The sequence below is a fragment of the Thermobia domestica genome, chromosome 16 (assembly GCF_964235325.1).
Source record: "Thermobia domestica chromosome 16, izTheDome1.hap1.1, whole genome shotgun sequence".
NCBI lineage: Eukaryota > Metazoa > Arthropoda > Insecta > Zygentoma > Lepismatidae > Thermobia > Thermobia domestica.
In genome coordinates, this window is record NC_137469.1 from 85,378,374 (window position 1) to 85,404,691 (window position 26,318).

General features: G+C 34.8%; 1 protein-coding gene across 2 annotated transcripts in view; it reads left to right on the forward strand.

Moving 5' to 3' along the window:
• The first annotated feature begins 4,097 nt into the window (after window positions 1-4,097).
• Window positions 4,098-26,318, forward strand: part of LOC145673221 (uncharacterized) — a 113,803-nt gene continuing 91,582 nt past the window's right edge. The window contains exons 1-2 of one of the 2 annotated variants that reach the window (XM_081742710.1): window positions 4,098-9,488; window positions 25,082-25,183. In XM_081742710.1, coding sequence (XP_081598836.1) covers window positions 4,697-9,488; window positions 25,082-25,183 — 4,894 coding nt within the window. In that variant the 5' untranslated portion in view covers window positions 4,098-4,696. The remainder of the gene's footprint in view (window positions 9,489-25,081; window positions 25,184-26,318) is intronic. The other variant, XM_081742711.1, reaches the window with a different exon arrangement.

Genomic DNA, 26,318 nt, shown 5'->3' on the forward strand with positions numbered 1-26,318 from the left:
TTTCTTCATATCAATTTAAATGTTTTTTGCTTACTGAACATCAAATTGTGTGATGTATAATCGCAATATTTTAAAGTACAATTTATTTTTTAAGTAATATTAAATTCATACATAATGCAAATACATTTAGACATTGCAAAGAAAAGTCACATAGATTTTTTAAAAAAATCGATAAAAATCAAACATGAAAATCCTTACTCCTTTCAAAGAAAATCGGGGAATTTCAAAAATTTAGATTCAGATAATTCAGGATTTCTGTTATAATTCTAGATAAACTATTTTATTTCTAGAAAGAAAAAGTTATTGTGATACACACTGTAGTTTTGAGTAGTCTTTTCGCATACTAAACAGAATTGTTTTGGATTTAATTGGATTAGATCCAATTAATAGAGTAAATTATGAATCAAGTTCTAGTATTTTGGTCATTGTTTAATAAGTTTATCCTAACATTAAAATTTAAAACCAATATTTTCCATGTAAAGTTTGAGTTTTTGTGTCTTTATTTGTGCAACACAAAGGTTATGTATGGTATTGTCCATGAGACGAGATGACAAATGAGGCGTTGTATGGCCTAACCAGTAACACTTCCCAAGTGGAACACTTCGATTTTCATAAAATTTGGCAGGTAGATACTACACATAAAATAAACGAATACGTGTTCTTTATTTTCTGCGGAAAAACGGTTTCAGAGGGCAAAAGCCCCACCCCAAAGTTTGAAAATTGGCGCCCGAAAGACAAAAACAAGTGGACTAAAGTGAACGAAATTGTTCACAAATATTGTAGACGTAAGATGAGGGAATACGGGTTTCGTATTTTCCTGTAAAAAACGGTTAAGTGGGGCACGGACCCCTCCAAAACTTTGATCACGAAATATCAAAATTGCTAATAACAGTATGTCAGATGTGTGTAAAGGGCATGGAAAATTGCAACGAAACTTTGTGTAGAGAATATACACAAGAAACAAACGAATTCGGATTTTTTATTTTCTGCAGAAAAACGGTTGTTGGGAGCGAAAACTCCCTTCCAAAATGTTGATAGTTGTCGTCCGAAAGACAAGAAGAAGTGGAGCAAAGTGAATGAAATTGTGCACAAATATTGTAGATGTGAGATGAGGGACTACGTGTTTCATATTTTCCTGAGAAAAAAAATGTTGGGTGGACCGAGGTGTTGGATGGCGGAAGGAGTGGACCGTAGCGAATGAAATTGTGTGTAGATATTGAATATGTAAAATAAGACCTTTCGTGCTTCACAACTTTCTCCATCCGATTTCTTCAAATTTGGCAGATCAACAGTAAGCACAAACAGTATAGTGTATTTTATAGTATTTCAGGAGGCGCCTTTAACCTTCACAATGTTTTTCCGCATAAACAAAAAAAAAAAAAAAAAAAAAACGTGTCGGTTTATTTCCTGTTTACTGTTGATGTGCCAAATTTGAAGCAAATGGGATACAGACACTTGAGAAACACGAAAGGCCTTATATTACATATACAATAACTACACTTACTTTCATTTGCTTCGATCCACTTCTTCCTGCACTATTACGGTAATATTTACTTTATTTTCAAAGGGGACCTAGTCCCCAACACTGTTTTTCCGCACAAATTAAAACACGTTTCGTTTCTTGTTTTGTAAATTGTCCCTATACGAAGTTTCGTTGCAATTCTCCATATTCTTTAGGAACTTCTCACGTATACTTACTTGCACTTTTGATATTTCATGATCAACGGTTTAGAAGGTCCGTGCCCTACCCAACCGTTTTTTTAAAAAGGAAAATACGAAACCTGTAATATCTCATTTTATATCTATAATATCTGTGCACAATTTCATTCTCTTCGGTCCACTTCTTGCCTTTCGGACGTCAAATTTCAAAATTTTTGGATGGAGGCCTTTGCCCCGGAAAATAAAAAACCCGTATTCGTTTATTTTTGGCGTATTGTCCCTACACAAGCTTTCGTTGCAATTCTTCATGTCCTTTACACTCATCTGACATACTGTTATTAGCACTTTTGATATTTCGTGATCAAAGTTTTGGAGGGATTCGTGCTCCACCTAACCGTTTTTTTTCAAGAAAATACGAAACACGTATTCCCTCATTTTACGTCAACAATATATGTGCACAATTTCGTTCACTTCGGTCCACTTGTTTTTGCCTTTCGGGCATCAATTTTCAAAAATTTGGGTGGGGACTTTTGCCCCCCTAAAACTGTTTTTCCGTAGAAATTAAAAAAAACACGTATTCGATTATTTTATGTGTAGTATCTACCTGCCAAATTTTATCAAAATCAGAGTATTATACTTGGGAAGTGTTACTTGTAGGTCAGTTTTGAGACATTGAGAGATGTTTAGACTTTTATTAGAATAGATATACAAAAAGCGCACAAAATCGGTTCTTTGTGGAGCCATTGTTTGACCTACTGCCTGATCTTATAACTCTGAGATTCGTAAGTTTGCCATCCAACAGGTAATGGTTGCAAGTTCTTCTTGTCTCGTATCGATTCTCGAATAGCTTTTGTTCATCTCGTTTTGTAAATTTATGTACAGTCATCGACAAAAGTTCTTTCCGTTTGGTAAAATTTATTTTGGGAATAACTGTGATAGACCTGGAACGTACAACTGTGATATACCTAGAACGTATCGAAAATTACATTCTTTTCAATTTACTAAAAGCTTCACTCAAATTCTCCTTCCATTCTGAAGTTATTTACAAAACTAATTTCATGCAACGAAAGGAATTTTTGTCGTTGACTGTTCAAAATTTATGCTCTAATCTGTGTGTCTGTGTTTTTTTTTTTTTTTTTTAAATTTTTATTTCATCTTGAAATTACCTGAACCCTTCCGCGTCACGAGAGGTCCACAAAAGGTGTGACAACAACATTTATTAAACCATATTTATTGTTGAAGTATATTGTGTAATAACTTATATAACTTTAATCGTTGATAAATGCTCTTCATTCAAAAACTTTAAATATTTGAATCAGTGTTGTCCACAAGACTGCTCAAATGTCTCGTCTCTTCTCAAAAATTTTGAAATTTACTTATCGTCTCGTTTTCGAATCGAGACTAGACAAGAAATTTTTCGTCACATGGGTAATATTAGTAATGAAAGACGGGCACTACCATTGATATAGTCTCCGAGGCTTGAATACGGTGCAGCTAGCTGATGGTACACAGAAATGGGCGCCCAAAGGTGGGGAGGGGGTAGGGCCCCGGGCCTTCCCTGGCTCACAAAAATGTATACATAATATTGCAAACCACGTATATTAAATACCAGACGTAATGTAGCAATCATGGAGATGACCCCTTAGAAAATTTTCTTTGTGCGCCCCTGTACATAGATCATCATGCAAGGTCAACTCTCACAGTGTGGGTCGTTTCCCAGCACACTACCTTGCCTCCAAGAGAAGTGCAGGTTCACTCCACCGACCGTAACATAGATGACAAATAGCAAAGATGACACAATATCTTTAATGAATGAAAAACTACTGTGTCAAAGTACTTAGTATTCTTTTTATATATACACGAAAATTGTGATGTTATTTGTTTGTAGACTGAAATATACTCGAAACTCCACATATTTGTGTAGTATCTTGTATTTGGATCTATGAGTGGCTGTGGGAAGAGCTTGGTATGTAGGACAATGAACTTTCATTGTAACTATTTGAATGTTGTAAACAGATGCAGTTAGAAACAGATTCACTTCCTCGATCGGAGCTAAGAACAGATTACGACACACATTCAGTCCTCTTTCTTCCCTCCGATCTTGAAATTTTTAAAAAGCAAAATAAGAGAAATGTGAAACAAATCTGGCAGTGGATCCATATCGCTCCTTCCTTCCTCAATGATCTACATCGTTCTTGGTACTATGAGGAATAGGAAATACCAAGGAGATGGCATAGTAAAAGAAATTGGGAAATATTTGCACCAGCACCGTGTAATTGTTTCTTGTCCAAAAGTCGCATGTCGTGTCGAGTAGGGCTATTTCAGGTGTCTTTTTTGTCCTTGGTGTATATAAATGCGTGTGCGAGTGTGTGTGTGTGTTTGTATGTGTGCGTGTTTGTATGTGTGCGTGTTTGTATGTGTGCCTACTGCATCTCATTTTAAGGCGGGCGGAGCATCTGAACCAAAGACGCCAACGTCACTACACGTAAACCAAAATAACACCGCTTCCTTACCTCTCTCTCTTTCTCTCTTCTGATAGAGGCGTCTATATCGTCTAACTTCAGTTGATTCTCGTAGTTGCTTAGTTAAACGATTCGTTAGCGCGCGGAGGACAACAGGACATAACGTCGAAGAAGCAACGGGTGCTTCGACATTCGCGGCAGTACGGTCTTTTGATTCGCGTTTAGCACTTGTACTTTTTTAAGTGCTGGTGTTCGGTTACATTTTGGTGGTCTAGTTACATTTTATGGTGTGAACCTGATGTTGCTCTGTCTCAGGTTTTGTGTTCGATTCCCCAAGAGGTACCTGGCTGCTGTATGTTTGTTGGAGCAGAAGAAAAATTTCAAGGATCTTGAGGAGTGAACAATAACTTTGTGGTGACATTGTTGAATCTTGAAGTTAATTTATTAATATCAGTGACAAACAGGAGTGTTCAATCAAGTTTATACTTTTTATACAAATATATTATAACCACTTTTGTGTGTTTGTGTGTGTGTGTGTTTCGGGATACTTTGTCAGTCCAAGTGCAGCAATCAAAATGCCTATGTTTGGAGGTTTGTCGTTTTATGACACATCCACATTTACGCCCCCATATACATTCAGTAGCATCCCCGTCCCGCGACCCTACACTTCTGGGTTATCCGGACTAAGCACTACCTCTTATTATGGAGGTATGGGAACAAGTTTACTCGGTATATCTTCGTACCGGTACACACCTTTACCAACAATATCTGAAAATACCACATTGTCGAGTTCACCCCAAATTACACGCCGTGGAATGTTGTCCCCTCGCCGCCGCCCGGCTCCCGTGTACACACCACCACGTCCGATTTACATTGACACTTCCGATATCGATGTATCGACCCCTAGAAATATTCGACCTAGAGAAGTACAACGCGATTGTACAATTAAGAGAGGACGCACTGTTGTTCGTTTGCATACGAAACATTTGAAAGACAACCCGGCACTACAAAGAAATAAAAAGACTCCCGGAGAGAAACTGAAGGAAAAATTTATGATTCGCGAATATAATGATGCAAAGCAAAAGGCGCTAGAAGAAGAGAAGCGACGGAAGGAAGAACTAGAAGAAAAGCTACGAAGAGAAGAGGAAAGGCAACAACGGATAAACAGGATACCGGAGGATGTTATCAAAAGAAATAACAATCAAGCATTGTCGCAGGGTAATGGATCTCAAACTACGGTAAGCGGGAAACCATGTAGTATTCGAAAGGCAAGTAATGGTACTTTGAATACCATTGAACAGTGTGATAAAGTTGCAGAGATAAGTGAAGAAGACGAAGAAGAGGAGGATGAAAGTGCTGAAGAGAATTCAGTAGTGTTTGTCGCGCCTAGTGAAAATGTTGCTACTAAAACGGGTATTGTAACAGACATACTGTGTATGGACGAAGAAGATGAGGGAATTCAAGAAGTTCCTCTTCCGAAATTGGATTCCGAGTACAAACAAACTAAGAAGAAAGGTACAACAAAAAAGAGTACTGTTAAAAGGTCCGGACAGAGAGATCCTCCAAAGACAGACAATAAACTTACGGCAATGCAGAAAGCGCACAAAATTTGGGATAAGGTGATGCATAATACAAATGAAAATAACGATAAAAAGGAGAAAAAGACTGTGAAGAAGAAAACGAAACGAAAGAAGAGTGACAGTGTAAATATCGTAGATAAAGATGTTGCATTAATTCTAGATATCTATAAAAAGACATTAGCAATTGACACGGGTGATAGCACTGACTCCACAGATGTAGAAAATGCGCCTCGAAAAGACAGTTTGACAATTACTTCTGAATCCGCGAGTCCCAAAATCCTTCCGAGTGACAATACGGGTAAAGACAAAAAGGAAAAGACTATTGATATTAAAAAGGATAAACCTAAAGACGCTATTAAAAAAATTGCTGAAAAATTAGCGATCCCACACCATGAAGCAAAAAGTAATGTCAAGAAACCTGAGGATAATGCCCAACCTAAATCCAAACATGAAGAAACTGGAAAGGGTACTAAGTGGGGAATGAGGAATGGAAATTTACTATTCGGTAAGAAACAGCAACAAAATAATGCAAAAAAGGATGTCGATACTAATAAAGGGAAATCACCTGGGAACTTGAAACTTGACATCGCTAAAGCGGCCGGATCCAGACAAGTCGATTCAAACTCGTCAACACCAATAACACCACTTAGTAGTACTCCCTCAAGCGACATAGATTCAGCGATACAAGGAAAATTTCCGCAAAGTCAAGCTACTCCTTCAACCATTCCTTCTAGTAATTCTCAATCTTTGTCTGTAGAAAATAAAGAACGAACTGATGCAAAATTGACATCATCAAACGCTTGTAATATAAATATTTCTGCAGGAAGCAAACAACCACCCGCAAGTAACGTAGATGTAAAGAAACCGAATGGTACAAACCTCTCTTCATTCTCGTCAACGACTATTCAAGAAGAAGAAAATATACCAATTCAAAGCGATTGCTTATCGAAAGCCAAAGTAAGCAATGCGTCACATGAACATGACAAGGAAGAGTACAAAAACATATTGTCAGAAACAAAAGACGATCTGTGTCATTTGGAAGAAAAAGAAAATAAGGAAAGCAAAACTCTGTTGGAGTCTGTGAACTTAATCACAAACAATTTAAAAGACATTGGACAGAAAGAGTGTCATCTCGATTCAAAATGCAAAACACCTGTAGACGCTGGCAGACAAGAAAAGAAGGCAAATCAGAAATTAAATGCTAGGGCTACTGTGGTTGATCAGAAAGTGGTTTTACCATTGGCACCTAAAAAGGAAATTTTAAAGAAGACTGAAGATCCTGTTGCTGTGGTCACCGTAGTGTTACCAAAGAAGATAGAAACCCAAGAAATAGATACCGTTGCTGTAGTGAAAATCATAGATGATAAAGAAGTGAGTGAAAACTTCGTAAAGAAAGAACAGATAGATAATAAACAGCAAACAAACAGTGGCGTATCTGCAGAAAAAACGCGGAAACCGGAAGTCGTCAGTGCAAAGAAAGAAACTGAATCGCAAGTGTCAAGTGCGAAACCGTCAAAACTTGTTCCGTGTTTCGAATCTAAAGCTACCACTCAACCCTCAAATATTATGTCTTCTAAAAACACAGGAAATATTTCGCCAAGTGATAGTGTGTTGTTACCTTCATATCTACAGCCGAAAATGGAAACAAAAGATAAACCAACGCAACAAAAGACGAAAATAGAACCGAAAATTGAAGCGAATTTTAATTCTACTTCTCAAGATAAAATAGCGGAACCAAAGGCGGAAAAAATTGTTAAGCCTCCGGAGCAATATGCCAAAACAGAATCGAAAGTGGGGGCAACAAATAAGACTGACCTAGATACAAAAGTAAAACCAGAAATAGAGGGAAAACTTAAATCTGCTCAAGACACAAAATTAGAACCGAAAATAGATACAAAAGTTAAATCTGCTCAAGATGGAAAAGTGGAGCCAAAAGTAAATGAGAAAGTTAAGTCTGCTCAAGATGCAAAGGTAGAACCAAAGATAGAAATAAAAATTAAGCCTGCTCAAAATGCAAAAGTAGATCCTAAAGAAGAAGTAAAAATTAAGCCCGTTCAAGATGCAAAAGTAGAACCAAAAGTTGAAACAAAATCTAAGCCTGAGCAAAAAGAAACAAAATTCGAACCGAAAATTGAAACAAAAGTTAAAGCTGCTCAAGATGCAAAGATAGAACCAAAGACAGAAACTAAAATTAAGCCTGCTCAAAATGCAAAAGTAGAACCTAAAGAAGAAGTCAAAACTAAGCCCCCTCAAGATGCAAAAGTTGACACAAAATCTAAACTCGAACAAAAAGAAACAAAAATTGAATCGAAAATAGATTCAAAGGTTAAACCTCCACAACAAACTGCTAAAGTAGAACAAAAAGCAGAAACTATCCTGAAATATTCTCAGCAAGATGCTAAATTAGAGACGAAACTTAAAATACCACAACAAACTGCAGTCACAGAAACAAAAATTAAACCAACACCAGAACCGGAAAAAACTGAAATCAAAGCAGAGCCAACAGTTAAGACTACAATACAAAATGCGAAAGTAGAACCAAAATTAGTCAAAGACACTACTCCACAAGACAAAAATGTAACTGTTATTAAAACCAAAGACGATAAATTCCAAGCTGCCGGAGGAAAGAAAGTTACATTTGTTCAAAGTGCCACTGGAGACGATAAGAAAGAACCAAAAATGTCTCTACCTGAAGATCGTCAAAATATACCAAAAGCTCCTCAACTTGTTGGAAACGAGAAAAGTTGTCAAAAAGGGATTAAAATATCAAGTGGATTGCAGCAAGATAAAACAGAACAAAGAATGAAACCTGTAAATCAAGAAACACATTCTAAAGATATTAAACAAATTACACCATCAAAATTAGAAACTGAAAAGAAGAATGCAGATGCAGCCACAGCAACTGGGAAAATAACAGAAACAAAAGAAGAGAAAACGCCAATTGCATCAAAAGATACACCTACCAATTTAGAAAAGAATTCCAAAGTAAAGAAAGAGAATGATAACATAGAGCGGGTATTAGAAAGTGAAGAACCCTCTACGAAACAAGCAGAAGTTCCTAAAGATGGCACGGTACCTAATTTAATACACGAGACATCCAAACAGACTGAGAAACCAGCGGAAAAGAAGGCAATTGAGTTAAATAAACCTGTAGGACCTTTAAATCAAGTTCCAAAACCGGAAGATAAGAAACCTCGCAATGCAATACAAGAGCGAATCGCTCTTTTCGCCAAAAAACAAGAGAAAATTACTCCGATAATAAAACCAGATGACAAAGCCGTGGGCAAGAAAGATGTAGCAAGTAATTCTACTGCTCAACAGAAACCGTGTGGTAAAGAGATACAAAAAACACCTCCCGATTCTGTTTCCAAGGTTGAACAACAAAAAAAGACAGAAGTTGTCGTAAAGCCAAATGACAAAAATGTCCTTTCGGGTACAGAACAATCGAAAGAAACTCAAGGATCGTCCGGAACAGAAGAAACAATAAATAAACTCGAAACAAATTCCTGTCAAGATAAAGACCACCCGAGCATAGCAAAATCGGGACAAGCGCCAAATGAAAAAGGTAGCATCACTGAAAAATCTACTACTGAAGACTCCGAGGGAGAAACTGATTCTGAGGAAGAAGAGGAGGAGGAGGAAACCGAAACTGAAGAGGAAACTGATGAAGAGGATGAGGATGAGGATGAGGAAGAGACCGCCCCAAGGACCAGCACTTCTTCTGATGACTCTGGATTCAACAGTCGTCCTTCGTCCAACTCTGGAAATTCCGGTTCCAAACAGAAGGGTAACGTTGATCATTTTTGTCTTGTAATTTTTCATGTTATGCAGCATGTTAGTTGTGGTGATTAAGTGGATTTGCATGCGTTTTTTTTTTTTTTTTTTTTTTTGTCTTTCTTTCCTTTGTGGGCTTTAATCGTGTTAGACATCTTAGAAATGATTCCAAGCAAGGAAGAAAAATAGACAAAAAAAGATTTTAAATTTTGTCACAACTTAAAAAGAAGTTTTAAAAGAAAACTACGTCCTCTAATCTTAGATTTCTGTTTCCAAACAGTTAAAGAGACCATTTCCCTAACAGGAGATACTAAGTTCCCTTTTATCTTCCTCTTATCGTTGGAAGAATAACGATAAAACCAAAGAATAGAATTATAAATTTTAAAATCTTTGTTTTACGTCCCACGATTATGCCGGATGGGCTAAAAGAGACGATTATTATGAGAAATGAATACAGTGATGGAATGGATAAAGTGGGAGAAAACGGGAGAACCCCGAGGAAACCCATGCACACGGTGTTTGTCCACCACAAAGTCCACTTGGCGCGAGCTGGGATCGTTCCAGGGAACCCATGCACAATTATAACTTTTTATTTATTCTGACAATTTACTTAGGGAATTCTGTTAGATAAAGTTCAAAGGGGAAAAAATGAAATGAAATCTTTGAGTTTTACGTCCCACGGTTATGCCGGTTAGGCTAAACGAGACGGTGATGATGAGTAATGAATGAAATGGTGGAATGAAGAAAATGGGAGGAAACGGGAGAACCCCGAGAAAACCCACGCACACGGTGTTTGTCCACCACAAAGTTCACTTGGCGGGGGCTGGGATCGAACCCAGGACCCCAAGCACCAGAGGTGAACGCTCTACCACTGAGCCACCGCGTTCTGACTTCTTCCTGACTTCTTCCTGATTTTCCCTGACTTTTGGCAGGAAATTCCCTAACTTTCATGACAGGTGTCGGATGACACTGCTATATAAATAAAGAATAAATAACGGTAAATATTTATATATGCGAACATTTATTCTATAAAGACAAATAGTAATCAATTGCTCATACGTACAGTCCATTTACCTCCCACAAAAATTTGAGCAACGTCCATTATAATGGTTGGCTAAGCAAAATTGGTATAAAATTAATGTTAGAAAACTTATATTTTATAAAATTTCCCTGACTTTCCCTGATTTCCAGACTTTTTCCCTGACTTGTAACATTTTCTCTGACTTCCCTGGCCAGTAGGAACCCTGAACTTTCCAGCTCTTGGTCAAAAATCTTAGTGGCCACAAAGCTCCAAAATAATAGCTTATTTCACTACTATGATCTATCAAAGTGCGTGATTTGTGCGGTGTGGGCTATGTCCCACTATCATGTTCTATGTAGATATAAATATCGTTTGACTAGTTGGTTGACTCAAACTCACTTTCGAGGTTAGCATCCCATTCAACATCAAGGCTATATCGTCATTGAAATAACCAATATAAGTGTATATCAAAATTTACATTCTGACATTACTTTATCTGTTTATATTATTAGATCGAGTGATCACTGTAAGAATCATAAGTGACGGACGGTTCATTCCTGAGACCACAAATTTGATTAAAATCGATAAATGTTGTAAAGTTATATAAGATATCGTTGTTAACTCAAAGTTACTAATTTTGAAGTACTTTTACTGGTTATTACAACGACAATGTAAGATATGAACCTACGGCTTAACGTGGGATCCGAACCATATGAACTCCCATATCATTACCTATCGTTTTATTCAATTCAATGAAATCTATTGATTGATATGTGACATATATGCATACTTTTTGTTAAAAGCTAATATACGGTGACCCCATAAAATCCTTCACACTTTAAAAGGTAATAAACAAAAAGTATTGCAGATAGAAGGTTGTTTATTCAAAAATATAACATAGTGTTAAAAACAGTTTATAATTACTATAGAATGTTTTGGGTACTGTAAAACAGACTGCCTTACAATCTCAATGTTCGCAGGCGTATGAGCACTTATAGGTTGGTTACATATATATATATATATATATATATATATATATATATATATATATATATATTTTCTCAACGCTGAATCCATTGTTAAAACATTCTTTTTCCACAAGATAGTCTTCCGGTCAGGAACATTTTCATTACGCATGGAATAGCAAACTTTTTAAGCGGAAAGCTTTTCACTGTAATCACAAAATTGCTGCTTTTGAAAAACATTTCGACTGCGTCCGCATTCATTCAGGTTCGTGTTATTCAGCTGATTATTTACATTATTTTAAAGGACTCGCCGTGCGTGTAGTCGTCTCCGGAAGGGGACTCCAACACCGATTGTTCCCTCCCCATTTTTCTTAAGGAAAGTTGGCATCACTGGCGTGAGGAGAATTTCTCTGAATTTTTAACATTTTATCGAAAAAATTCCCTTTTCTCTTTTCTCTACAAACTACGAACACTGGCCGAAACCATAACTACGACTGAAAACTTCATGAACCCCCCCCCCCCAATCTTCTCGCCTTTCCTCTGACAGCGCTACAACCAATCTAAAAGCGGAAAGTTTTATTGGGTATTGTTGACAAATAATTGTATTGTCAATTGTTGTGTCATTTCAACACACAACAGAACAGAGTCATTCAAATCGGAATAAAGTAATTACAAATTGTTTTCGATATCATTTTATATTTTTGAACAAACTATTTTTTATCTACAATAGACCTAATTCTTGTTTTATTAGCCTTTTAAAATATTGGAGGCTTTACTGAGTCACCTTGTAATATTGCAGACTGTAAAGCACATTTCTGTTTATTCTAGAAATGTCTTAGAAAGTGCCATACAAGTGTCGTTATTATATCAGATTTTTAGTAGGGACTAAATGTTCCATTTGCAATTATTTCGGAACATCTCAATTACCACGTATTTCCGAATTCAAGACAGGGATTTTACCCGTACTTTCCCAAAAATATGAGGTCGTCTTGGTTTTGCAAGCAGTGTCGGAGTGTCCAAGTTGAGGGTCATTGGCGCAGGTCTTTAAAGACCCTCCCATATATATATATATATATATATATATATATATATATATATATATATATATATATAATTTAACACTTCAGTTGCAGAACATGGTAAGTGACAAAATCATTTTTTGTTTTTTGTTTTTTGTATTGAATAAATATGGTACAAAATAGATCGCAAAAAAAAAAAAAAAAAAAAAGAATAATACTGAGACAACCAAACGTAATCGTGAAGTTACTTCAGTTACTTCGACAGTTTTTTACGCAGTTCATCACTTCATGAGGGAATCAAATCAATTACTTTTTCTTTGCCTACATTCTGGAATAAATCTTTTTTCTGTAAACATAAAAAGTAAAGTAGACAAGTGGTTTGGACTTATCGTAGATCTTAGTCTAGTTTTAACAATTTTCAATTTAGAAAATGCCCTCTCACATGTGAAAAGCACAAGGGGCCGTCACGAACTAGAGGGGGCCTTTGCTAAGTACGAAGTTTAACTGGCTCATGGGGCCGTACTGATATGAGCAAGGGAAGCCCGAGAAGATGAACTTAGGCTTCCGCAACCTTTTTGGTAGGAAGACTCAAGAAAGCATTTGCGATCTCGAAAATTCGACCAAGGCCTGCAAGTCCTGCGCCTCGTGATCCCTGCGGGGCCCTTCCTGAATGCCAAGTAGCCAACGTGGCCAACCTAGCACTAGTGACATGGCACTGAGGACACTCTTCTGTGGGGAAAAATCAAGGGCACAATGACACTAGCAGGACACTAAAGATTAAGTGGATCTTTCCAGTCAGGAAGACTAAGGGAAGTCTATTGCTGGTTTGATTGTTAGTTCAGTTTTAAATTCTGAAAATATATTAAGTAGGTGCCTTTATAATCCTTTGTAAAAAAAAAAAAAAAAAAAAAAAAAAAGGAAAAAAAGGAGTGATCCAGGATTCGGAGTCGTCTTATTTAGAATATACGGTAATTAATTCTTTCCATACTGGTTCAACGTACCCGACTGTAGTCTGTTAGTTCTATTTGTGCTTGGATTCAAACACATCCTTACTTATTTTTAATTTTCTATGATTTGCTTTTTAAATTTAAATATTATTCGAATTCTTTCCACTTCCTTTTCCATTGTTAGCCTTGTAGTTATTTGTCACTGATTGCTAATAATTGTAATGTAAATTAGCATAGCAAATCTGTATTTGGAAGTTCATTAATTAAAATAAGCATGTCTTTATAAGAGCAACATTGTAACATGCTTATTGTGATGTTTATTCCCCATTATAAAAATTATGTATAGCCTATAAAAAGAATGAAATCTATTCTTTTAGTATTACTAACGCTTGTATATTCCATTAAACAAATTACAAATTGTCGAAAATACGTATTCTATTGTAGATCTTCTACTGTAAATAATAGTAATTAAAATTATCTAAAACAAACGAAAAAAATTATTGCATTATTTTTCTTCTCGGGGATATAGAGAATATGGTAATAACGGACTAAAAAATTCGCTGCAAAATTTCACCAAATCATTCAACGATTCTACTAATAAAGACTTTGTTACCCGTAAAGATGATCGCCTTTGGTACGGGGGCGGGAGACTTGGAATCGATCCTCGAGATAATACTTAACATGTAATGTTAAGTTACATGTTTTCATAGAACCATAATCTGAAATAGGCATGTTAAACCATACACAAAGGAAGTTACGAAGACTGATTACGTATTTTGAGTGGCAATACTCCCTAACTCAGCGTTCAGATTTTTTTTTTTTTTTTAACTGAATGCCACTTTTATTAATCAGAACGTTTTATGGGTCACCATACTCTTGCTCCCTTTGAAAGTAAATTTATTACTTTTTAAGTGCTTTCACCATATACCGCTATACCAGTATACTTAAATTTTTGAAGCATTGTTGTTATAAATTTCCTTTATTTTATATTGATATTAATGGGATAAAAACACATTAATTTATTTTCTTAAATAATAGAAGGTTATCAAAAATATTTTATAATAAATACGCCTATATAATTTACTCGTATTAGAATCTGTATCATTTTCATCATATTGAATTTACACGCACAAAATATTATTTGTAGAATCCAGTGATGAAAATTTTCCGGAAAATTTTCCGATTCATAAAAACATACTCCACTTATTCCTACATCCTTGTATAGCCGTGATGTGAGGTGGAAAATTTTCTTCTATACTTTTCCGGAAAATTTTCCGTTCTTAACAAAGATCAGTGGTCAAGTAACAATTCCTCAGTATTCATAAATTGATTAAATTCATGTATAGAAATGTTAAAAATTGAAAGATTGTTTAAAGAATCTGAAAAATTTTCATGGCTCAGACAATTTTCTGTACTATGTAAGAACAAGTGAAACAATTTTTCATGAATCGAAGAATTGTCTGTCCTGTACATTTTGAAACGGAAAATTTTCCGCTTCATAAAAACACACTCCGCTTACTTATTCCTACATCATTGTTTAGCCGTGATATGAGGTGGAAAATTTTCTTCTATATTTTTCCGGAAAATTTTCCGTTTTAACAAATAGTGATCAAGTAACAATTCCTCAGTATTCATAAAATTGATTGAATTTATGTATAGAAATCTTAAAAATTGAACGATTATTTAAAGAATCTGAAAATTTCCATGGCTCAGACAATTTTCAGTACTATGAAAATGAATCGAAGAATTGTCTGTCCTGTACAGCGATGAAAATTTTTCCGGAAAATTTTCCGATTCATAAAAACATGCTCCATGTATTCCCATCGTTGTTTAGCCGTGATGTGAGGTGGAAAATTTTCTTCTATATTTTTCCGGAAAATTTTCCGTTCTTAACAAATATCAGCGATCAAGTAACAATTCCTCAGCATTCATAAAATTGATTGAATTTATGTATAGAAATCTTAAAACTTGAAAGATTGTTTAAAGAACCTGAAAATTTTCATGGCTCAGACAATTTTCAATACTATGTAGGAACAAGTGAAACAATTTTTCATGAATCGAAGAATTGTCTGTCCTGTACAGCGATGAAAATGTTTCCGGAAAATTTTGAAACGGAAAATTTTCCGATTCATAAAAACATACTCGACGTATTTCTATATCGTTGTTTAGGCGTGAGGTGAGGTGGAAAATTTTCTATATTTTTCCGGAAAAATTTTCCGTTCTTAACAAATATCAGTGATCAAGTAACAATTCCTCAGTATTCATAAAATTGATTGAACTTATATATAGAAATGTTAAAAATTGAAAGATCGTTTAAAGAATCTAAAAATTTTCATGGCTCAGACAATTTTCAATACTATGTAGGAACAAGTGAAACAATTTTTCATGAATCGAAGAATTGTCTGTCCTGTACAGTGATGAAAATTTTCCGGAAAATTTTGAAACGGAAAATTTTCCGATTCATAAAAACATATTCTACTTACTTATTCCTACATCGTTGTTTAGTCGTGATGTGAGGTGAAAAATTTTCTTCTATATTTTTCCGGAAAATTTTCCGTTCTTAACAAATATCAGTGATCAAGTAACAGTTCCTCAGTATTCATAAAATTGATTGAAATCATGTATAAAAGTGTTAAAAATTGAAAGATCGTTTAACGAATCTGAAAATTTTCATGGCTCTCACAATTTTCAGTACTATGTTGGAACAAGTGAAACAATGTTTCATAAATCGAAATATTTTGTGTCATGAAAAATTGAAGAACTTTCTATGAGTCGGAAAATTTTCATCATTTGGAGCAAAAAGTAAAACAACTTTTTGTGAATCGGAAAGTTTTATTGCTCTGAAAAACAAATGTAAGGAATTTTCATGAATCGGAAAATTTTCATCACGATGTAGAAACAAGTGAAAACACTTTTCATAATCCGGACAGTTTTGGATATTATGTATAGTGATGTTAGGTGGAAAATTTTCCACTATATTTAACTTCACATTGAGATATACAATTCCTGTAAAAGAAAATTAGACAGCAACAAATTATAATTTTCCAATTAGGTTACAGGAACCAGAAAATTTTGTAATATTTCAAGTTGGGAAGTAAAAATTTACATAGTGTTTTTCTCTATTACTTCAATTTTTCCATATAAGACAGAAAATATTTCGATTCAGGAAAAATTGTTTAACTTGTTCCAAATAGTATTGAAAATTGTCTGTCATGAAAATTTTCAGATTCTTTAAACGATCTTTCAGTTTTTTACATTTCTGTACATGAATTCAACCACTTTTATGATTGCTGAACAATTATTACTTGATTACTAATACTTTTTTAGAACGGAAAATTTTCCGGAAAAATATAGCGGAAAATTTTCCACCTCACATCACTAGTAGAATCTATACTTGCTTGAGATGCTCAACACAATTTACTTAAACTTTATTGTTTCTTCTTGTTTTTTTTTTTTTTTTTTTTTTTTTTTTTTTTTTTTTTTTTTACTGATGTTCAATCGAAATGGACTCCAAGCGCAGAGGACCACTTGTTGTCCGCGAATTACAGTTTGGGAAATGCTACCTCATATATATATATATATATATATATATATATATATATATATTAATTTCCCAACAGTTAAGTTCATCAATCTTGAATACATTTCATCAAAATATGTTTTATGTGGAACACTGTACTCAACGGATTAAAAATGTAGACATTTCTAAAGAATGGAAGAAGTAGTAGAAGAATTCCAAATGTGAGTATGAAAAGGAATGAAGAAAATTAACATAACAGAACAAAGTTTAATATCGTACAAAAAATCAATGAAGGTAGGATTGAGGAGAGGAGAACAAAATTGGAAGTACACTCATCCTTGCTTTTACGGACCTGGATTTAATTGATTTAAAAGCAACAGACGAAATCTGGATCAGCCGATTTAGTTCAAAAATTCTGATTTTAAGCTAAAAAATTTTGAATTTTCTCTATTATAGTGTATATTTACAACGTACTAGGTATTAACAGTACAGTATTATTTTTCTTTCTTTCGTAATTTACCAATTAATTTTTCTACAGATTGTCAAAATTTACAGACAATCTTCAACATTAGACCGCTATTATCCCTCCTTTGATATGTTAAACGGAGAATGAATGCACTTTAAAAAAAAAAAGGATGCAAGGTGCAAGAGGAAGGAAGGGGAAGAAAATAGAAAAAAATGAAATTTTTCAGTTCAATGTTCCATGATTATGCCTGTTAGACTAAGAGAGACGGATGATTAAGGCAAGCGAATGATAATGGAAGAATTGGTGGAATGAGAATGTAGTAGAAAACGAGATTATCACGAGAAAACTCATGGACACAATGTTGTTCACCAGAAACTTACTTGGTCAGGGTCATAGGTAAGCACTCTACTATTAACCCTTTCACAGAGGAAGTCGACTTTTGTCGACAGAACCAAATTTCCTTAACATGCGAATGTCGACTATAGTCGACGTGTTAAAATTTGTTTGTCCGTATCTTGACTTTGTCGAGAGTAGTCGCCAAAGTTGTACCGTTCATTTTTGTTTGTGTTCTATTGTTTTCGATAAACAATATAGAAATCACACAGAAAACCTTTGGCGACTACAATCGACAAACCCAAGATACAGACAAATTTTAACACCGACTATAATCGACATTCGCAGGTTAGAGAAATTTTTTTCCGTCGCCTTCCACAGTGAAAGGGTTAAACCACCGTGCCCCCGAGAAAAAAATAGAGATGCCCTATGTTTCATTTGGGTTTAGCGTCCCTTTTAACAGCAAGGCTATATGAGACGTGGACTTACACCTTAATATGGAATGCGAACAGCATGAACTCCCACCGGGAATGGAACTCAGGTCTCCCCCACCAAATGTGCATATGCTAACTGCTTAACAGATGGGCGATGTAAGTAAGAGAAATTCTTAACGGTGTAGAATAATATCGCATCTTTATTTTTTTACCCCATTAAATTATACGGCAAAGTATTTTTTTAATGAACTGGATGGTTAATTGATTTGGAATTTAGCGTCCTGTTCAACACCAAGGCTATATATAAGACATGGATCTATATCTCAATATGGAATCTGAAGCACATAAGATCTCATTCTGAATCGAATCCAGGTCTCCCGCGACCAAGACACGTACTCTAACCATATAGCCACAAAGGAGTTGAAATAAAATGGAATTTTTGCTTTTTTCCTACAAATTTATTTAAATGTTCCTTACTTTTTTTAAAAAAAATAAACTCTGTTTTGTATATTTTAATACGTATTTTAATACTTATACACTTTAATTTAAAGAATTTGTTAATTTTATTTTTAACGCAAATTCATTTTATGAAATCAAGAAACATTTGACTAGTCTTAAAGAAGAAATAAGTACGTTATTAAAATTTCAGTTCATTTTTTAAAAAAAATAGAAAGACAGTTCTCCAAATAAATCAACGGGCTGAAAAACAAAGATGACGTCAACACTTTTAAGTCAAAATTGAGACCTTAGCGCATCTCCATAACATATAGAAGCTTCTAAATTTAATACTGATTTGACATTGATGATAGAATAGTTAGGCATAGTCAGAGGCGGCTCATGAGGAAAGTCTCATCGGTAAAAAAAAATGTAAAGCTTTATCACTTCAAACTATAAAGAGAGAAAACTTACCTAATACTCTAATACTTCTATATAACAATTAGCACATTCGGCACTTTTCTTTCCTTTGCTTGAAGCGCTAAAACTTTACTTTTAGCCAATAATGTGACTTCCTTCATGAGATGCCTCTGGCATCGAATTTGATGGCTCAATCTAAACGAATTCGGCTGGTTTTTCTATCTTTTCCACTCCTTTCAGAAAAAAAAAAATAATGTAATCGTAAATGGAATTAATCATTACTTCGAACCACGCATCATTTTATTCCTCTTCCAACGCATCTTCACTAATATACTGCAGTGGTTCTCAACATGAGAGTTAACGCCCTTCAGAGGGCCTTCTAATTTCCAAAGCGGAGGCTAGAACAAGAAAGGGGCATTTGAGACATCATGACCTGTTGCATTTTTCTTACTATTGGACGATGCATTTTTAAAATTATCAAAAGCTTAGACTTTTTTTTTCAGAATTAGGAATTAGATGTCTGGTTTTCGGCATCTATGGCCATGTTAATCCGTCAGTATGAGGGAAGATGTCCATTGGCTATCACACTATCCGAGGAAAGGGAAGGAAGGAAGTGGCTTGGACCATTAGGTTAGGTATCATTCCGGAATTTACCTGAAAAACCTCACTCAGAATGGCTGACCTGAAAAAGCTTTTCACACTTTTTCGAGCGAGTGTCACCATCTCCACCAGGAATCGAGCCTGGGACCGCTCACACCAAAGACGAGAGCGTTAGGGATTACGCTATGCGGTCACGATTTTTTGTCTATTTTTACAAATAATAGTGTAGATTCTTCGAGGCTGTTTTTAAGAATTGAAGCCATTTTTTGGTTCTTAGACTGCTTCGTTCAATCATATGTTTAACTTTGTTGATTGGGTGGTGGATTATGTTAAGATGGCAGGAGGCGCTCAGGACAATCGCATTCCCCTAAGAGGACGCTAGGATCAAAAACATTCAGAACCACTACTTTATAATAGTACCGTCACACTCAGAAACTCAGGAGTTCTTTGGAAGCTGTACATTGGATTTCTACAGTATGAATAAAATCCAAAACTTTGTCTTACGTACGTACATCTTTAAAAATCTTGTCAAGAAAACACCCCTATCCATTTAACGATATACAGTATTTGCATTTATGGAAAATAAATACATTGACACTTTTTTCATTTTTTTCTATCAACGTGTTCTAAAGATTTTAAAAATATCTGTATACTATCCATATTGGAATATTTTCACACAAACAAGTATTCTTAATATTGAGAAGAAGATAATAACAGCGACACTGAATTTAGCAAATATGTAGTTTCATAAAACTCTGAACAATAATGTAAAGGTGTGTCTTTCAGTCAAGACACACCTTTGACGATGTTGACAAAAGGCTTCACATTTATTTGACTTCTGCACATGCAGGAATAAAATTCCACTTTCACTGGAAGTCGAACCTGTACGTTTGGTTGATAGGTCATGTTAAATGTAACTGTATTTCTAAGTAAAGAGAGAAGTAAAGTACAGAACAAGACTAAAATCTTCCTAGGCATTCACTTAAGTTTTAATCTTAATTCGTCTTGCAGATGCTTGTAACTGAATTTCAAAAGCCAACTCTTGCATATCCCCAATTAAAAAACAAATCAACGGAATTGTAGTTGACTTTATAACAATTTGCATTAGGCAGTTGATTTGCCTGGTCATGAGTTAAGGGTTCTTGTGTTTTAAGTGTTTATACAACACCGAGGTTACGAAGAACATCTCTAACTATTAACGTGGGATATGAACCGCGGACCTAGGATTGAACCCAGTGTCGTTGGAGGTTGGACAAATCCTCACGGTATAAAACTTTTCCACCACACTACCTCACTTCCAAGAAATCTGGATTGCAAAACCACTTCATAGATCCCGACCTACCTGTTCGTACATGTGGCCATCATATTTGCCATTTTCATGATTGGCCATATTGAATCTTAGTTAAATAATTTAAAATCAAGAGTGGTTGCATTTATTTCCCTGAAAAATGAAAAAAAAATATGTGCAAAGTAATGGTCAAGGTCTTTTATTATATCTTTATTGCTTTTGAAAAAAGTCGGTATAAGTTCTAGTTGTACTTGTAATATTTGGAAGTTCGCAAGAATCATACGTATACAAAGCTAAATATTTGTTTGTCCCTATACAAACCCATACTGTTCGCTTGGTGTACTTCCAGGTAACTGCTGGGAAAAGATATCGTAGGCTATTAAAATTTCTTTTACGTACGTATTAGCATACTAAGCGCGGATGGGGTTTTAAAATTTTCACAATACCCTAGAAGCCTCTTGAGTTAGACAACCCAAACTACCGTACTGTGTTTCAAGTTGCATACCGTGGCCAAAAAATTGGTGTTTCTACTTGCTTACTACCTATAAACGAATAAAAAATACATGATCAAACGAACTTTCCGCAAATATCTCATAAAGATTCCACATCACTAGCTTTAAAATGGAAAACATAATGCCATACGAGGGTGGGTTGATAACTTCTCAGCCTTACCAAGAAAACAAGTAGATAGGAAGCGAAGCTTGGTGTTTTTAGTCAACATATTCCCCTTGTAGTGCAATGCACTTTTCACATCGCTGCTGCAGTGCTTGCAGGCCAGACAAATAGAAGTCGGATGAATGCTATGCAAACCAGACCTCTGTTTAAGAAGTGACGTCATCGGCGCCATTGAAATGCGTTGCCTTTTAAAATAAAATTCAATTTAGGAAAGAAATAAAAGTCTGATGGAACCAAATCAGACGAATAAGGTGGATATTCCTGTATTTGAAATCGCAGATCCTCCAATTTTTGCAATGTCAGAAGTGCCTTGTGTGAGGGCGCATTGGAATGGAGGAAGATTACTCCTTTTGACAGCTTTCCACGTCTCTTCTCCTTTAGTGCTGCTTTTAGTTTGCCCAGAAGAGATGTATAATAAGTTGCATTGCTGGTTTCACCCGATTTCAGATAATCCAGAAATAGAATTCCTTCACAATCCCAGAAGACCGTAACAAGGACCTTAGCAAAGGAGCGCTGTGTCGTAGCCTTCTTCGGATATAGAGAACCGCTGTGGCGCCATTCCGCCGATTTCTGTTCGTCGTGGGATCGTAGAAATGTAACCCGCTTTCGTCCACTGTTACCAGCCGTTGCAAAAAAGTTGTCTTATCCGCTTGAATTGGGACAGAACTGCCTTACTTGCCTCCACCCGTTCACGCTTCTGATCTGCGTTCAAAAGTTTCGGAATCAATTTTGCGACCTTCCTCATACCCAAGTCTTCATGGATAACTTTCCACACCAGTTCATGACTAATGCCCAATGTGTCCTCCATCTGTTTGAGCGGGATTTGGCGATTGTCGAGAATCATCCGGTGAATGGCGTCAATTATCTCGGGAGAAGTCAGTGAAATTGGTCTGCCACGCCTTGGATCATCGTTCAGACCAAACTGCCCACGTTTGAAGTTCGCTGCCCATTTCTTCACAGTGGCATACGATGGTGCCTTGTCCCCCAATGTCGTGACAAGGTCGTTGTGAATTTCCTTCGTCGAGAGTCTCTTTGGGAAGAGGTACTTGATGAATGCACGGTATACAAATTTACTAATTTCTGGGACGTGGGCTGACGTCCTCACTTCGTAACTAAAAAATAAAATAAAATAAAATTGGTTTAGTCAAACCAAATTTTGCACAGTAACTTCACAAATAATAAGCATCATAAACGTATATAACTTTTATATCTGGCTTTCTTTGAACCTAGGTATGCTGAGAACTTATCAACCTACCCTCGTATACCTAAAATTTGAAATTATTACTTTAATTTAAAGTCTAGTGGTTATGATCTTTAGGCTAAGGAAACCATGATTGATGAAAGTGGATGATTGAAGTGCCCTCCCATCGGGAATATACCTGATACATATGGCTCTCTAAACAAGACCCGTTGGAATGATTTTGATTATCATTCTACTAACCACTTTTCAAATAAAATTGTGTTTTGGATATTTGTTTTTAAAAAATAATGTTTTTAATATGTTATGTAACCCTGTTTACATCTTGAAAGAAATAACTCAATTAGCCACATGATGTGACCCTCGAGCAGGGCTGGATTAAGGGGGCCTTAGGGGGCTGTAGCCTCAGACCTCCACGTAGACAGGTGCCTCTCCTCTGATCAAAAGCTCAACTATCTATCTAAAAAGAGTCATAAAGATGCAATCATCATCATAAAATAAAATTTGATCAAAAATATGAAACGTATTCCCTTCACTTTGCTACTGTACTTTCATAGAAAAGTATTAGGTGAAGTCAGCAGGGGTCACATAAATTTTTCTAGCCCCGGGCTTCCACATGAGTTAATCTGGTCCTGCCCTCGAGATTCCAACAATAACTATTAACCACTTCAAGAGATAAAATTTCCAACGCTATTCTTAATATGTCTATTAGTTTTCATTTCATAATTATAGAGATTGTTCTTCCAATGAAACTAAAGCTTCTGAGTTTTACCTCCACCTGTATCAACTATTTTTACATTCATCAGTTCTGATTGGTTTGCACTACTTCCAGTGTAAAAACATAGATATTAACGACAGACAGAGGGCATGGAAATATACAAGCTGAGGAAGTTATCTTATCAATATTGCCAAATACGTAGGATGATGAATGAGAATGATCAATTGAGAATTCATGGCGACATTTCCCGTTCTGTTCTCTAGTGTTCCTTTGTGGCCAAGTTGCTTACATAGTGGTATTCTGTTCGTTCAGTCACGGTACTGTTCAGAACCTACTCACTCAAAAATTACAATATGTTTAGCCAAAAACTATCCACAATAATTAATTATATTGTGAATCATGTTTATTCTTCTTTCCTGTGAAATTAGATATACTTCTGAAAAGAAGCCGTCTTGCAGAACCAATTTCAGGGTTGCCATTAGTATAAGGGTATAAATAAACCGTTCAATTTTTAAAGAGAGTTCATTGCCTCGGATATAAATACGAATAGCATTCAGTACACTCAGTGCTATGTATCTTTAGACATGACAAAACTCCAATTAATCAAATAATTTAATCTGTTAAGGAAAGATTTCTAACTGAAGTTTTATTTGGTTTTACAAGTATGGTATCTAAAGTCCTGGCCGATTTTCTTTTCCTTTTCTTTTTCAAGAATATGTCTTCGTTTACAATGTCAGACATTTTAATTCCTTGAACATTGAAACATTTTTTTTAAAAATAAAATTTTAATAACTTATTTAAAAGTATACCAAAGGAAAGTTATTTGAAAGTGTATTATTATATATGTTGCCTTATTTCAAGAAAATGTGCGTACGAAAAAATTCAGAAAATAAAGTGTACTTCCTGTGCAATTAAATATTTAAGGCTATAACATATGTTCAAAAGTACATCACATTACGATATTAGTGGTAATTACGACACATTAAAATTATTTATAGTATTTAGGGATCTGTTATACTTACGCTCTCTTGTTTCGCAATATATTACTAATAGAAAATTTGTCCCTGGAATTTACCTACACTTATAATGCACTTTTTAATTAAATAGCCAGGTTTTTCCAGATATTTTACTAGTAATCTTACGATTTTTTAAATATAAATTTATCTTTAACATAGAGTAATTATTTCTTGACAATGGATAACATCTCGTCAACAGCAACTATTTTAATACTAATACTGCAATGTTGTTAATTGCTAGAAAATTGTTTTGGGTAATATTAATAATAGTTTTATATCTTTTCAATCATGGTTTTGGATATAAAATGAGAAAGTGAAAGACGGACTGAACATAGTTTTATATATAAATAGGCCTATATATACTTATAACTCACTTCGTCTCCCTACTCATAATTTCTCAATACTCGTTAGGCCTAAGTTTCCCTAACTTTAAAACAATCACAAATACTTTGCAGTACATCTACAGTTATTTAAACATAAACATAAGTAAATAAGTATTCTGATCCGAGGTAAAGGTTACTCTCGACAATTAATGCCTTTGCTGTTTCTAGTGTGTAACGTAAATTGCCACAAGAAATGTGAGAAGCACATGCCCAATCTTTGTGGTGTTAATCAGAAGCTATTGGCAGAAGCGTTGTTGTCATTAAAAAAAGGTAAGTTTTAACAGTTGTCTCAATTAACACACTGGTAAATATTATCGGCATTATTATTCTTCTTATTTTTAATGCCAAGTGAAATTTTGCAGTGAAATAAATTGTAGATATTACGCAAAATAATAAATAAATAGTAACATTATGTTTTCTCAAACATACACTAATTCCGTATATTTTAAGAAATTAGTTTATACTGTCAAAAACTAATTACATGGATTTTTTTTTTAAATATCGACATCATTTCGAGAATAATAAAAATATATATTGATACTATAAATTATATTTTCAAGTGAGTTACCTCAATACTTCTACGAATGGTTTTAACATGGAAAATGTTACCAATCTAAACATAACGAGAAAAATCCAGAAAATGTACTGTTTTCGATAATGGTACACATAAGAAGAGTTTGGTGAACTAACAGCATGAAATTTGTTTTGCTTTGAGTGTTGTTTGGGACTAACCCATGTATCATTTAGCTTTTATCATTTTAATTAAATTTATTCGTCGTTAATTTCATATGTAAAAGGAAGCAAACATGTAATTTCTTCTTGATACCAGTATTATTTATTAATAATATGGAAATAGCATTATGAGATATTTCGTGTTCATTTATTCAGCTATTCTTTTAATAGAATAAATCTGTATTTACTCGAAAATAAGACTAGATCTTACATTAATTTCTTGCTTAAAGACGCATTATTAATAGGGAGTTACTTAGTTTTTCGTCAGGCACAATATCTAGTTACTCATTTACTTACACAAATAGAAAATGTCTGCATAGATTTATTCTTATACAATCATGTCATCGTATACAATAAGCTTTGTTAAGAGGTTAACCGGCGTAATAACAATATTAATTTACCGTGTTTAAAAAATCTAGCCATTGCTAATCTATAGATAAAAATTGTAACTTTCTAGTAATTATACATAAAAAGGTGAACCTGTTTCACTCCCTGTAACTATTGGAGTATATTTCGGGAGCAGAATTTATTCTTGGAATAGTGCTTATATTACGAGAAATTTGAAAAGTTATGCTATGGCTTACCATTTGGTTAGATCTTATTTTTCAGGGAAACAGGGTGTATATTGCGGTCTGTTTTTTTCCCAGAAATGCCAATTTATTTTTTTGCCAAT